This window comes from Ovis canadensis, chromosome 1 (genome assembly GCF_042477335.2).
Source record: "Ovis canadensis isolate MfBH-ARS-UI-01 breed Bighorn chromosome 1, ARS-UI_OviCan_v2, whole genome shotgun sequence".
In the NCBI taxonomy this organism is placed as follows: Eukaryota; Metazoa; Chordata; class Mammalia; order Artiodactyla; family Bovidae; genus Ovis; species Ovis canadensis.
The window spans coordinates 194,081,371-194,098,059 of NC_091245.1; the positions used below are offsets into that span (position 1 = coordinate 194,081,371).

A 16,689-nucleotide genomic window follows, 5' to 3' on the forward strand; every position below is an offset into this window, starting at 1 on the left:
AGTTGAGATCTGAGTTACAGAGCTCTATAATATGTTCACATCTCTCAAAGGGAAGGTCTTATTTAACACTACCAGTAACCACTGCCATGCAGGCACAATGTAAGTCATAAAATCTTCTTTGTTCAACCCAAATATCAACTAATGAGAGGATAAATAAAATGTGGTGTGTGATATATAATGGAATGTTACTTGTCAATAAAAACAAATTAAGTACTGAATATGCCACATTAATGAATCATGAAAACACATTCAGTAAAAGAAGCCAGCCACAAAAGACCAGCTATTGTGTATTGCCATTTGCCTGCAATGTCCAGAATAGGCAAATCTATAGGAATAATATAGATTAGTGGCTTCTAGAGGTGAGAGCTTGGGAGGAAATGGGAAGTGACTGTTAATGGGTATGGGGCTTATTTCAGGGATAAGAATATTCTAAAATTGGTTGTGGTGATGGTAGCACAACTCTATGAATATATTAAAAACCATTGAGTTGTACAGTTTAAATGGGTAGATTTATGATCTCAGTAAAGAAAAAAAGAAAAAAATCTTCTTTTTTCTACAGAGTTGAAAGAGATTCAGAGACAGAAAGCATATGTGTACAGTAAAGATTACACGCAAGTTTATTTAGTAGATACTCCTCATTAGAGTCAGTCCAGCCTGTTGGGTGAGTGAATCTTTGCTCATTAACCCTTGATAAATAGCCAGTGTATACCAGAGAGGAACGTGAAATAGGTAGCAAGCCGTTACTGATTTGTGACATGAATATATGAAGCAGAGTAACTAAAAACACTGAGATTCCTCAGATTCTAAAAACCAAGAGATTTAACTCTTCTAAGATTTAACTCACTAAGATTCACCTTCTTAGGTCTATTTCTGGCTATGGTGAGAGTATGAGCTCAGAGTATTACCTTCTTGTTTATAGCTTGTCCCTACTACAAGTGAGAATGCTGAATTTGTGCCTACCACCGTCTCCTTAACCTGAATTCTCTAAGAAACATTCAGAAATTAACAATGCCCTGTTTTGTTGACTGCTGAGTCATTTTCTGAGTTTACCTGCTGTGGCATAAAGAATAACGTTCTCCTAAGGATGTGTACATGTTATGTTCTCGAACCTGTGACTATGCTATCTTACATGGCAACATAGGCTTTGCAAACGAGATTAAAGGATTTTGAGATAGATTGTCCTAGAATAGCTAAGTACGTCTATCCAATGTAATCACAAGTCTTTACAAGTGAAAGAAAGAGGCAAGAGATTCAGAAGGAGATGTGATGACAGAAGCAGTGGTCAGAGTGTAGTGACTGCTAGTTGGTCCCCCGAGCAAAGCAATATGGGCACCCTCTAGAAGCTGGAAAATATAAGAAAACAGTTCTCCCCTAGAACCTCCAGCCCTACCAACACTTGACTTTGGCTTTCTGAGACCCATTTCAGAATTCTAATCCCCAAAACTATAAGATAATATATCTGTATTGTTTTAGGCCATTCATTGAATTTGTGGTAATTTGTTACAGAGAAACAGGAAATGAACACACTTGCCCTCAGCATCATCATTAACATCAGTCCTGGAGCAGAAACCTCCCATTTGTGAAGTCCAGTTGCTTTTACTGCTCAAGATAGTATACTGGCTTGGAACAACTGTTAATTATGTCAGAGTAGAAATTTTTTCCTTCTGGGTTATGAAGCTCCAAAAGTAACCAGTGGAAACTGCAGTTTGATCAATGGCTAGTGGTTAATATAGGTACAAAAGTACAGAAACATTTAATTCTGTTACTGGGATTTTAAAACATGGATTTCATAATAACACTGTGTACCAATAATAACTCCAATTATCTATAAATATTCTTTGATATGCTTTCCAGGGGAAGGGTACCAACCTGAGGCAGGATGAACAGTTTAGAAAGCAGTCTTTCATCAAATGTTTTTAAGTGGTTAGGAAATACAAAGATAACACTTCAGAGATAAAGGAACATAAGGTAGGCAGTAGTAGAAAAAGGTTCTAATCTAAGATATAATTAGTAATGGAGTGGAGCAGTGATAGAATAGACAGTAAGACACAGAAAACTAAACAAGAGATGATACCAAGATCAGATCACTGCCTGGAGCTACAATTTCTCTATTTCATTAGTTTGAATTTTATCATTTTTGCCTAATATACATACAAACTCCAAGTTTTCCTAACATTCTTTTTTTCAATTCCAGTGTAAAGTTCTTACAACTGAACTCTGAATTATAATCTGCATAAGATTTCCAACAACTGTTGGAAAGTCACTATTCACACTTACTACTCCTTCATTATTTAAGAAGACTTGATAAGAAGTAATATTGATATCATCAGTGTTATATCACTTTCTACCTTCCCCCTGGCAAGGTTAACAGTTCAACAAAGAAATCTCTTGCTTACTTACAATTGCACAGCGTGGCATTTTTGAAGGAATTCCATCTTCTTCTGTTGCCCCATTGGGTCCAAGTGTCTCTTTCCTCCTCTTTCTTGTGTTGACTTTGGCTGAATTCTGTGCATCCATCTTCTTTTAGCTGGTCATAGAAAGTGAAAAGAATTTTTTTCTCACTGGGGAGAAAAATTTCTCAATGACAGGGCAAAGCACACACTTCACAAAGATGAACCAAATGCATCTGATAAAAAAGAGTAAAGTGTCACAAAAACCAGGCTCTAGTAGAAACACTGAAATGCCTCTCTGTGGAACAATGGCCACAATTAATCACCTGGACCTTGGAAATTACTGCACAAACAATACTATTTATTTCATACCCTGACTGCATGCAAAACACTGGAAGAACTTGGCTGAGAAAGTTAGTTATACAGACTTTCACTACTCTTACATCACATCCCTAGGAGACCTAGAGGCCCGACAGGTGCAAGGAAATGTGAAAGGTATGTCTCTGGTATAGATGGAGAAAAGAGTCTTTTTTAAAAAAGAAAAAAAGATGGCCATTAGCATTTACTGGTTAACAAAGTCTGGATTTCTTAACTCTAAATGCTCTGTATATTTCAAAGACTACTTGTCCAGAGTTAGAGGTGTGAAAATTGTAGAGGAAGTATACTTGTGAGCTTCTCTGGTAGCTCAGCAGTAAATCATCTGCCTGCTAATGCAGGAGACTCGGGTTTGATCCTTGATTTGGGAAGATGCCTAGAGAAGGAAATGGCAACCCACCCCAATATTCCTGACTGGGAAATCCCACAGATAGCGGAGCTTGGCAAGCTGTTACAGCACAGGGGGTCTCAGAGTCAGACACAACTTAGAAACTAAACAACAAACATACTTGTATCTTTTAAATGTCTTTCCTTTTCCTTTTTCAATACTCATTTCCCCCTCCTCTTTTAGAGTCTTAGCACCTTAAACTTGTTCACAATCCCCAACTACTAAAATCTCACCCAGGCTTCTTCCCCCAAGAAAAATTTATTTATTGTCTCATTTAGAAGAAAACATTTAGCAACTAACTATTACAGAAAAGTTCTGAATATTTGATGTTTTATGTTTAGGTGACATAATTTTCACAAATAAATTGATTTCTTGATAATGATAAAATTTTAGGTATCAGCCAGGAATTGGAGAGAGAGGAACTTCAATGATCAGCTGCCGCCTCTGTCCAAGATATAATGACAGATGGAAAAAAGATCCTCAGAACACAAGTGGTAAACAAAACAAAATACTAGACAGAATGAGGACTTTCTACTCTGCCTCTAATAAGCCCACCTGAATAAGATATTTATTTAAAGAATTGCAATCATGCCTTATTTTCTTTCCTCTGGCTAAGTTCCAAAGAGCAATGTGACAAGATCTACAAGAAACCTGACCTAATTCTTAGAGATTGAAGGAGACACCTCATGAGTCATGACTAAGTCTTAGCCTGATATGAAAAAAATGTCAGAGTCTAAAGTGAAAGATGAATACCACCCAGAAACTTCCTTTCATCACATATTCAAATTCAAATGTCCTTTCATCACAAATTAAAATAAAAAGGAAGGAGCAAATTATATATTTAATAAGTTTTTCCAGTGATGATGATAAGTGATTTTCATGATTGTTATTAATTATTCTTTTCAAATACAGAGAATTCAGATTTACTACTCTCATCTTCCTGATCTGAGTGGCCTGCTAAGAACGCCTAATCAGTCCAATTAATGACAGTTTCTAATTTGCAAACAGTAAGATTTTGCTGCAAATATCTGTTAAATTCTCAGAGTAGGCAGACAAAATCCATTACAAGAAATATAATCAGCAAATGGTGTCAAGTAGCTCAAAGATCAGGCAGTCAATAATATTGAGTATGTATTGTGTACAAGGTATTATAATTTTTATAGTAAAAGCTATTTCCTCAAGCAGACTTCTTCAATCAGGGTAAGGAAACCGCATTTATGATATAAAAATGCTCCTTAAGATTCTAAAATCACCGGGGGAAATTTTGTTTGGGAACAGGAGTTTACACAGTTTCAAACTCTCTCTCCATCAATGACTTATTAATTACCCAGTAAAGCAAGTTACCTTTTAAAGTGAAAAAAAAAAAACCTCTTCCCTAAATAATTAAAGCTAATTAACATCACCAATAATGCTTCCTGATACAAGGCACTGGAGTCATATTATCTGCCAAAAACACATAACCTATATGTATTTATGAGGAACAATTAGACAAACTTCAACTAAAAGACGTTCTACAAAACAAGCCTGTATTCTTCAAAAAAAATGTCAATCATGAAAAACAATGAAAGGCTGAAGGACTGTTCCAAGTTAAAAGACCAAAGAAATGACAACTAAATGTAATGCATAATTCTAGACTGGGGGAGAAATCGTTATAAAAGATAGTTATTAGGACAACCAGTAAAATTAAAATATGGGTTGTATCAGATAATAGTATGTATCAATGTTAAAATTAACTTCCTGAAGTTGATAATTAGTGTTATGCCAAAGACTGTCCTTTTTTTAAATGCTGAAGTATCTAGGGAGAAAGGGTTATGATCTCTGATCACTGCAACTTATCCTTAGCAAAAAAAGAAAAAAAAACTTATATTACATACAAAAAAGTAAAGCAAATATGGCAAAATTTCATCAGTGTATGAAGCTGTGTGAGTGCGTGCTCAGTCACTTCAGTTGTGTCTGGCTCTGCAATCCTATGGACTGTAGCCCACCAGGCTCCTCTGTCCATGGGATTCTCCAGGCAAGAATACTGGAGCGGGTTGCCATGCCCCTGTCCAGGGGATCTTCCCACCCAGGGATCTTCCCCATGTCTCCTGCATCTCCTGCACTGCAGGTGGATTCTTTACCGCTGAGCCACCAAGGAAGCCCAAATGAAACTGAGTGGGTCATAAAGGGATTCATTTTAATATTCCTTTTTTGAAAGTTTTATTTTTTTTTTCAAGGTAAAAAGTTTACTTTTAAACATGCTTGGGGACTTGCCTGGTGGTCCAGTGCTTAATAATCTGCCTTCCAATGGAGGGGACGAGTGTTTGATCCCTGGTTGGGGAACTAAGATTGCACATGCCACGGGGCAACTGAGCTGGAGCAGCCAACTACTAGGGCCAAGGGCCTCAACAAGAGAAGCCCACAGACTGCAATGAAGACCCCGCATGCCTCAACTAAGACCAATACAAGCCTAATAAATGTATTTTTTTTAATGTCCAATAATCATTTTCTACACAGACAGGCCCTCATCAAAGGTTGTCTTTTGGGATCTCTAAAAATAGATTCTCTCTCCTTCCTAACTCTGCATCAGTAGATGATACATATATTCTAAGAAGTATGTGTTAGCAATCTAAATGTGTTGCAAGGAGGTAAGATAGTAACAGAAACAATCATAATAATGACTATTTTTCTTCAATATTACCAGTGACAGACACTGTGCTGGTTACTTTATATACATTATTCTCATTTAACCCATATAATCTGAGAAGCAGGTATTTTTAGTTCCAATATACAAGCGAGAAAACTAAGGATCAGGGAGGTTAAGCAACCTATTCAGAGGTCACACAGCCATTAAGTGGGAAAACCAGAATGCTGTCTCCCAGAAATCCACGAATTTTTAGTAAAAGAAACTGTCTCATCATTACTGCTGCTGCTTCCTTCAATTAAGAACATTCTTTCCATAGCATAGGTTCCTTAAGTTTTTGCAAGCTGAAGTCAGACCAGCCTAAATGAACTGTGAAATAAAAAGGTCAGATACTGAAAGTAGCAAGGTCCAAGGACCAATCAAATAGAACTGACATGGTTATTGGCCTGATTCCAAAGCTGCCTGATTTGCCAGCTGTACAGATCCTTCCTGTCAGAAAAGTTTTCCTAGGATTTCCTGACAAGCTTTCAACTTAAGCAATTAAAAAAATCTTTATTTCTCTGTTCCTCTCTCTTCTGACATTAAAAATAGGTGGCGTTTAAGTCACCTGTACATTTCTTTCATGTTACAAAGTAGAGTTTTAAGGATGCCATAATAAATCAAGGGGATAAATGTCATGCCATATTCTCACCAGTTACTTTCCATGACTTCAAGTTAAAATTTCTTAAAGTTTAATAGAATAATACTTAACACATCCAAAGACATCTTTATAGGAACGTCTCAGAAGTCTTTGCTCCGTGTGTACAAGGGTCAGGGGCAGAGGGGATACGTGGGCTACATTTTTTCAGCTTTACTGAATGACATATAATTGACATACAATAAGTGTATACTTAAAGTGCATAATTTAATGAGTTTTAACATTATACCCTTGTGAAATCATCAAAATTAAGATAAACATACCATTCACTCTCGTTTCCTCATACCACTTTATAATCCATCTCTCCTTCTCCACTCTGATTTTGCTTTGCTTTTTGTTTATTTGTTTTGTTTACATTGTGGTAAAGTATACATAACATAAATTCTGCTCTGGTTTTAACTGCTTAATTCTTGAAGTACTGAATCATGTTGTATGTTTAAGTTGTATGATTCAACTTAACCAGCCAAACACATGGTAGATATCATCATATTAGAAAGAAGCAAAGTAGGTAAATACTGCCATTGTGATTTCAAAGTTTTGTAAAATTTCTTTTGTTTAAGACATCCAGTCTTTTTTTGGTTTCCTTTTGTGTGTGCTGGGTTTTTGTTGCTGTGCAAGGGCTTTCTCTAGTTGTGGTACGCAGGCTTCTCATTGTGGTGGCTTCTCTTGTTGCAGAGCAAGAGCTCTAGAGCGCGTGGGCTCAGCGGTATCTTCCTGGACCAGGGATCGAACCCATGTCCCCTGCACTGGCAGGCGGATTCATAACCAATGGACCACAAGGGAAGTTCTAAAGATATTCTAAAGTCAAACTGATATGTGGGGTCACTACATACTGTGACACTGAATCTATTCCACTAGATTAAAAAAACCACACATATCAGAGAGAGAACTTGAAGCAGGAGAAAGAATATCTGACTAGCTATTTAAAGCTAATGTAAAATTTATGAACAAAGTAAGAATCACGGCAACCATTAGCATTAGTATTGACACATTATAAAGCCCATTGGTAAATAATAGTAATACTAACATATTTTACCTGTATTTCAGTTGAGCAAATACATTCTTCAATAAAATCTGTCTGTCTGACTTATATAAACACCTCTAACCAAATGTCTAAGGCAGCATTTCTCAATAGTTTTTTAATTCATATCCATTTTGAGAAAAGCAAAAATCTTTAACCTTACACTGTTTGCATACTGCAGTGATAAAAAGAGATGAGACCCTAAAATCATATTATGTAAGTATGAAGTCCATTTCTACCACTTACTAGCCATGAAAATTTTGGAAAATTCTTTATCTCTCCAAGTCTTAGTTTCATCATCTAACAAATTAGGTTTAAAAGGAATAATCTATGTAAAGCCTTAGCTCAATGTCTGTGTACACAGTATGTGCCTGTAAACATCAGTTCAGTTCAGTCGCTCAGTCATGTCCGACTCTTTGCGACCCCATGAACTGCAGCACCCCAGGCCTCCCTGTCCATCACCAATTCCCAGAGTTCATTCAGACTCACGTCCATCGAGTCAGTGATGCCAACCAGCCATCTCATCCTCTGTCGTCCCCTTCTCCTCCTGCCCTCAATCTTTCCCAGCATCAGGGTCTTTTCCAACGAGTCAGTTCTTTGCATCAGGTGGCCAAAGTACTGGAGTTTCAGCTTCAACATCAGTCCCTCCAATGAACACCCAGGACTGATCTTTAGGATGGATTGGTTGGATCTCCTTGCAGTCCAAGGGACTCTCAAGAGTCTTCTCTAACACCATAGTTTAAAAGCATCAATTCTTCGGTGTCAGCTTTCTTTATAGTCCAGCTCTCATCCATACATGAACACTGGAAAAACCATAGCCTTTACTAGACGGACCTTTGTCGGCAAAGTAACGTCTCTGCTTTTGAATATACTGTCTAGGTTGGTCATAACTTTCCTTCAAGGAGTAAGCATCTTTTAATTTCATAGCTGTAATCACCATCTGCAGTGATTTTGGAGCCTCCCCAAAATAAAGTCAGCCACTGTTTCCACTGTTTCCCCATCCATTTGCCATGAAGTGATGGGACCAGATGCCATGATCTTCGTTTTCTGAATGTTGAGCTTTAAGACAACTTTTTCACTCTCCTCTTTCACTTTCATCAAGAGGCTCTTTAGTTCTTCTTCACTTTCTGCCATAAGGGTAGTGTCATCTGCATATCTGAGGTTATTGATATTTCTCCCAGCAATCTTGATTCCAGTTTGTGCTTCATCCAGCCCAGCGTTGCTCATGATGTACTCTGCATAAGTTAAATAAGCAGGGTGACAATATACAGCTTTGATGTACTCCTTTTCCTATTTGGGACCAGTCTGTTGTTCCAAGTCCAGTTCTAACTGTTGCTTCCTGACCTGCATATAGGTTTCTCAAGAGGCTGGTCAGGTGGTCTGGTATTCCCATCTCTTTCAGTATTCTCCACAGTTTATTGTGATCCACACAGTCAGCAAAAATAGATGTTTTTCTGGAACTCTCTTGCTTTTTCCATAATCCAGCAGATGTTGGCAATTTGATCTCTGGGTTCCTATGCCTTTTCTAAAACCAGCATGAACATTTGGAAGTTCACAGTTCATGTATTGCTGAAGCCTGGCTTAGAGAATTTAGAGCATTACTTTGTAAACATCAGCTACTATTATTATTTCATAGTAGTAGTAGTTGCCATCATCTGCCTTTGTCTATTTCTGATGTATCCTCTATAGTCAAAAGATTTTTGTCAAGTTTTCCTCCATGATTACAACTGTGAAAAGTGTACTTTTCATGTAAAATTATGATAAAATGAGGTATGCTCACTGCATCTTCCCCATTCTATCCCTACCCCATTAAAGAATCATTGTTGTAGCAAGAACTCTTCTAGAGTTTGAAGAAAAAAATATTATTACTACTACTACTGTCAGTATTTATAGAACACCTGTATGTCAAAATATTTTTTTAATATTAAAACTCTCTTAACATTCACAACTCTCTGACATACATGTATTATTTTTATCACTATTGAAACTGAGGTGCAGAAAATAAAAGTCACACAACTAGTAAGTGGTGCTAGGAATCAAATTCAGTCAGCCTGGCTGCAGACTGCATATTCTTAACCACTACAGTATATGGTAAAATATGACACTGTACTTACTATACAAGAAGGTACCTAATACCTATCTCTAAATATCTGTCATGTTGAATAGGGCAGACACTTACTCTGAGACACTCTAGATAATAGAAAATGAATCACTAGTTGGAGGATGCAGAGACACAAATTTTAGCTAAACATAATAAAATACTTTTGAGAAATGAGAGTATCTGAAAAGGGACTAGGTGACCTTAGGAGGCATTTCATTTTAGCATACCAGGTCATTCAAGCAAAGAATGTATAGAAATATACTTATTCATTTTATGGGTCATAATCCTGTTAAAGTCTATCTTTAAAAATTTTTTTTTTATTGAAGGATAATTGCTTTACAAAAGTCCATCTTGATTGATGTTTGTTCTAATCTGTTAAAATAATTTCAAATTGTGACTGCCGTGTATCATTTTGCAGTCACAATTTTATGTAACCTATAAACTTGAAAAGCATGGTTTTTATGTCTCTATCCACATTAGTACCGAAAATACTGATCAGAATAGATGTCACCATATACCAGTGTAACACACCACTAGAACCCTTTCTCCTCATTGAGATCCACTCATAATACTCTACATTAGGACAATATAAAACACATGAGAGTTTATCTTAAGAAAACAGAATAAGAAATATATTTAGAATTCTTAGTGATTATAGTATTAGACTGTAATGATTACAATAATGATTACAGTATTCAGACATAAACCTGTTTCAGTGTACTACCACATAGTTCACATTTCTCTATCACTGTCCCAAAGATTATGATAACAGTGATGATAAAAATTATACCTAATGTGGACTTCCCAGATGGCGCTAGTTGTAAAGAACTCGCCTGCCAATGCAAGAGACCTAAGAGACACGGGTTCGATCCCTGGGTTGGGAAGATCCCCTGGAGAAGGGAATGGCAACACACTCCAGTATTCTTGCTTGGAGAATCCCTTGGACCGAGGAGCCTGGAGGGATACAGTCCATAGGTAACAAAGAGTAGGATATGACCGAAGTGACTTAGCATGCATGTATTCAAAACTAATACAGAGTACTTTCTATGTGCCAGAAAGTTATAAACCTTTTGCATACATTATATAATTTTAAAACATTTTTTATTTATTTCGTTGCAGTACACAGAATCTTTGATCTCCACTGCAGCATGTGGGATCTCTTAGTTGTGGCATATGCACTCTTGCAGCACGTGGGATCTAGTTCCTTGACCATGGATCGAACCTGGGCCCCCTCCACTAGAAGCATGAAGTTTAAGCCACTGGACCACTAGGGAAGTCCCTTAAACCTTTTGTATATATTAAATAATTCTGTATATATTAAATAACAACAATCTTATGAGGTAGATACTATTATTAACTCTATTTTGCAGATGAAGAAATTGAGGCACAGCTGGGTTAAATGACTTGACTGAGATGACACGTCTGGGACAGGGCAAAAACAGGATTTGAACCAAGGCATTCTGGCTCTAGATCTGTGCACTTAATGACAACATTATGTTACCTAGTGTATTAAATAGTCATACCGGAATTTAAACAAAAACACTTCTTCTACCCTCGCCATGCACTACACTGTGCCAGGCAGGAATTTAATTTCATCTTTCATAAAGACTGAACTCCTTACTGGGCATATCACTGACAGACTACTTAGGTTTTGGTTTGGGCTAGAGTAGAACAGTAGAGGATTCACTAGACCACGAATCACATCACGTATAAGGGGAGTTAATTCTAGCTGCTCCCAGGCACTTCCTGGCGGTTCAGTGGATTCATGCTTCTGCTGCAGGGGGCACAGGTTCGATCCCTGGTCAAGGAACTAAAATCCCACAAATCGTGTGGCCTATCCGCCCCCCCCAAAAAAAACTTTAGTCAAAAAAATATTTTTTAGCTCCTCCTTGTACCTTAACTCTAAGTTAAGGTGAATGCATTGACCCTAAGAGATTCTTCATGAGATTAAGGAACTTTCTAATAAAACGTACTTAATGTCAAAGTTATGGTAAGGATCAAATGAGAGATTAGAAAACAAATTCCCAAATGTTGTTTGTCTTTCCACTGTGCAAGACAGGGACCATTTTCATTTGGAGAGTCAGTATCATTTGACCTGTGTGATCTTCACCCTTCATACCACATGCCATCAGATACCACAGGCCTAACTTGAACCAATTAGCACATCACTCTCCCAGGCCACAGACTGGGGAAGAGGTCTGTGGGAAAGGTGACCTAAGATAGTCCAATCAGCGTGAATCCCAGGACTTGTCAGATGGGAATGCTTGGACAAAGATTTGTGAATTTAAACCTGGAGACACAACTCTAGGAACCATCTATGACAATCTAGTGGTCATCCTATAACCAGGAAGAGTCTTTCTCAAAGTAGACAACACAGAGAAAGCAATGATGATGATGGAAGAAGCCAGATTCTGAATTGCCTAATTCTGCCATCCAGTGAACTTCCCTTTTTGCTGAAACTCAGGTAGGTTGGGTTTCTTATCACTTAGAACCACAAAATCATAATTGATGCATCCAATACCTGGCAATGAGCCCTAGCACACAGCAGATGCTCAATAACTATTCGAATAAATTAAAAAAAAAAAACTCCTTTGAAATTCTGAAAAACACTACACATCTTAGTATTTTGTTTTGATGGAAAGATGTCAAATACTTGTCAATTTAGAAGTGTATCAAAGATGGTAAAATAAAGCTCTCATCCTGTCAAAAGTATTTTTCCTTATCTGCTTACATATAGTTCTTTTATTTCCCAAAGATGACTTTTATGTCCTATCCTGTATTTTACACTATACTTTAAACTGAAGATTATGCATCAGACAAACCGAAGGCTAAAGATCCTTTGGATTTAGAACAAATACAGCTAATATTTTTTGTTTTATAATGTAAAATACTTCTATATCTTTCCACTTTTTTAGGAGGTAGAAAGCACCAAGACCCCAGACATTCCATAACAATAAGCCTAAAATAATTTAGAAATTACAAAGAGATTAACTCTCATGCCTTTCCTCTTTAGAACTAGTACTAAAACTCTTTTAAACTTTGACTTTATAGGTCGCCATGTTTTTCATTTTTCACTGGCTCTCTTAGATCATCTCCATGTTCCTCATATCTACTAACTTACACACCTTGAAAGTATATAGAAAAATTTAATAACTAGTGCCTAAACTGATGAAAAAAATTACCCCCCGTTTCCCTAAAGTTCCAATAGACGGCTGCCAGAACATATCGAATTTGCCAGAATATATCGAGAAAAGGTATGCGAGAAGATGAGAGTGTACTGAGGGTAGCAAATACACGCTGGCTTTTCAGTTCATTATACTGAAACTAAGCTTTACCTAAAACTATACCACCTTTATTATACTCACAACTGCCCAGTAATCACTGAATATCTCTAATAATGAGGAACAATACTTCCCAAACTTTCTGTTTATGATAACTGTCCCTTTGTAATCAAATGGCACCCCACTCCAGTACTCTTGCCTAGAAAATCCCACAGAGGAGCCTGGTAGGCTGCAGTCCATGGGGTCGCTAAGAGTCAGACACGACTGAGCGACTTCCCTTTCACTTTTACTTCCATGCATTGGAGAAGGAAATGGCAACCCACTCCAGTGTTCTTGCCTGGAGAATCCCAGGGACGGGAGAGCCTGGTGGGCTGCCGTCTATGGGGTCACACAGAGTCGGACACGACTGAAGTGACTTAGCAGCAGCAATGCTATTCAAGTAAAAATGAGTGATGTCTCCGGAAAAGGAGGAGACTTTAAATATCTACATTCCAGAGTGAAAATACACATAGTGGCTGCCTTAATATCTACCTGACAGTGGAAGTAGAGCTGGGGAAAGATGGCACCGCCTCAGAGCCAATACAGTACAAGAGCAAAATGAGGATGGGCAGCAGGAGATTGCTTAATAATTTGCAGACAGGCCCTGGCTTCCAGCCACAGCACCCATATTAATTAAGCTGAGTCAGAATGAAAACAGCTGGAGACAAAATACAGTGCCTCCCTCTTGAGCCCATCAGGGTAGGCCAAAACCTATTTCCTTAGCTGTTTATCCTTCCCAAAAGTTTCTATGTCAAAAGAAGCTGTAACAAAAAAGAGGAAAATAGAGCTGGCATTTAAAATGCAGCATTTGTAATTTTTCCAACACTGCTACATATTCAGTCCCTAGATAAGTCACTTCATCTTAGTCACTCAAATTCCCCATTCAAACACAGAATCTAAATATGGACATAAATACCCACACTACCACCACCATGGCTAGTAAGTGCCTTAGTGTCTCCAAACTGCTTTCAAGATACAGAATGTAGTATATGCTCCTGTGATTTTTACCCAGATTCACAAAATCTGGCTCCATTTCTGCTGACTCACCTCCCAGTACACACTGCTAGCCTTGTTCTTCAGTGTTTCAGTAGATGCCTGCTTGGACAGATCAACTCTGCTATTAAGGAAGCACACAAAAGAAGTGGAAATGTGTGTCAGCGGGAAGGGGTGCCAGGACAGAGACATGGAGGATAAATCTAATCAAGTGTTTTTCCAACATGAATGTCTTGAAGGAGACAATATCTGCATGCTGGTGTGCATGTGCTAGTGTTTTAAAGATGAAAGTCTCCTGGAAGTGCAGTTTTAGAAACTCCTACTCAATCCCCTTCTATTCTACTTCCTTACTGCTGGTAGATTTACTAAGCATCCCAGGGTGAAAGAGGAGATGGACACTGCTTCTTAAGCTATGCAACAACCTAAATAGTAGAAGCTGCAATCATATATACTCATCAAATTTCAAAAATCTAACTCAAATTTGACTGGGTACTATAGGAATTATCTGAGTTAAAAAAAAAAAAAAAAGGAGACAAGAAATTTTCCTTTGCCTTCTATTCCTGCTTCCCCTCATCCATGGTCCTACAATATCTTCCCTCAATACAACCCTATACTCAGGATTAGATGGTTGGATGGCATCATCGACTTAATGGACATGAGTTTGAGCAAACTCTGGGAAATAGCGAAGGACAAGGAAGGCTGGCACACTGCAGCCCCTGGGGTCACAGAGTCAGACGCAACTGAGTGACTGAACAATGACAGCAATTTTCTACTGGCATACCAATGCCCAGTTCCAAAGCTAAATGAGCAAGCATACTTCATATTTGTTATCTTTATCTGCTTCTACCACTGTGGAATTTAATAAAGTAGTGCTCTAAGAGGCAAGCTCTATGAACTTCTAGGTTAAAGTGAATCAAATACTGCTGGCATTAATCATGTCATCTGCTGTACATTCAGGCCTTCCCACAGATAACAGTGCAGCCACATCACCCTTTGTGTAAAGACCTTTGAAGCTTGAGGGAGGATATATCTAGCCCACAGTGGGAGGAAGGGCTGGATTCAAGAACTAGCAGAATTCCTATAGCAAGGGTCAGCAAACAACAGCTTACAAGTCAAAAATGGCCCACAGTCTGTTTTTATAATTAAAGTTTTACTGAAACACAGCCATGCTCATTCACTTATGTACTGCCTATGGCCATTTTTGTGCTACAACTGCAGAGTTGAATAGTTGCAACAGAAACCGTATGACCCACAGAGCTGAATATTTACTATTAGGCCCTTTACCTAAGAAATCTGCCAACTCTATTCTAAATGAAAACAAGAATCAGTTTTATTAATAATTTGGTAGCAAACTCTACCTAGATTATGTGAACAGTTCTAATGTGGAGGACCATGCTAGAAATAGAATTTTTCAAGAAACTGTACCATAACTTTCTTAAAAAAAAAAACAAACAAAACACAACTATTTATTTGGCTGCACCAGATCTTAGTTGCAGCATGTGGGATCTAGTTCCCTGATCAGGGATCAAACCTGGGACCCCTGAATTAGGGAGCTTGGAGTCTTAGCCAGGGAAGTCCTCATGTACCACAACTTTCTGATGCAGGATTACTGCAATTTATGTCACTAACCATAAAATTAACAGATGCATGCTCCTCGGAAGAAAAGCTAACTTAAAGTATTAAAAGTATTGACAGAGACATCACTTTGTCAAAAAGGTCTGTCTAGTCAAAGCTATGGTTTTTCCAGTAATCCTGTACGGATGTGAGAACTGGATCATAAAGAAGGCTGAGCATTGAAAAATGCATGCTTTTGAATTGTGGTGCTGGAGAAGACTCTTGGGAATCCCTTTAGACTGCAGGGAGATCAAACCAGTCAATCCTAAAGGAAATCAACCCTGAATAGTCATTGGAAGGACTGATGATGAAGCTGAAGCTCCAATACTTTGGCCACCTGACATGAGGAGCTGACTCACTGGAAAAGACCCTGATACTGGGAAAGACTGAAGGCAGGGGCAGAAGGGGGCAATAGTGGATGAGATGGTTAGATAGCATCACTGACTCAACAGTCATAAATTTGAGGAAACTCCAGGAGACAGTGAAAGACAAAGGAGCCTGGCATGCTAAAAAGTCCATGGGATTGCAAAGAGCTAGATATCACTTAGCAACTACAACAGTAACAATGTCACTAACCAATATATATCACTACACCATATAGAATAAGTCAAAAGAATGCCTGCTTTGGGAAATTCTAAATGTAAAGGTGATTTCACAACATTATCTGCACAGACCGATTTTTAAGTCAGGGCTCAATGTTACTCCTCAATATTTAGGATCAGTAAATGGCCACATCTAAGATCTAAGCTTTGAACTTGATCTCTTCCCTCTAATTTCTCCAGAGAAACACTTATTCAACAAACACTGAGTGGGCACTTACTCTGTGTCAGACTCTGGGTTAGTCATGGACCAAAATAAAGCTTGTGCTTGGGCCTGACCACTGAGGGTTGGATTTCAGGACAGAGATTATCCTAAAAACCAGAAACTTGTTACAGTTCTTACAGTTGAATAATGTGCTCTGCCACTATCCCACTGGAAGAATCAGTGTGTAAACTCTGTGTTTAGATTTTGTTCTCCCTAGACTGGGTTATATCTCTAAGGCAGGGTCTATGACAGATTCAGGGAATCTGGGATTTAGACTAAAAAAAGTGTATCTTCATTTTCACTGCTGCTGCTGCTGCTGCTAAGTCACTTCAGTCATGTCCGACTCTGTGTGACCCCATAGAC

The 16,689-nt window shown here is 38.1% G+C and overlaps 1 protein-coding gene across 2 annotated transcripts in view; it reads right to left on the minus strand.

Moving 5' to 3' along the window:
- PCYT1A (phosphate cytidylyltransferase 1A, choline) overlaps positions 1–16,689 on the minus strand; it is a 48,065-nt gene that overhangs the window by 25,996 nt on the left and 5,380 nt on the right. Inside the window, exons 2-3 of one of the 2 annotated variants that reach the window (XM_069556901.1) lie at positions 10,386–10,549; positions 2,401–2,527 (exon numbers count right to left, since the gene is read on the minus strand). In XM_069556901.1, the coding sequence (XP_069413002.1) occupies positions 2,401–2,517 (117 nt within the window). In that variant the 5' untranslated portion in view covers positions 2,518–2,527; positions 10,386–10,549. The remainder of the gene's footprint in view (positions 1–2,400; positions 2,528–10,385; positions 10,550–16,689) is intronic. The other variant, XM_069556893.1, reaches the window with a different exon arrangement.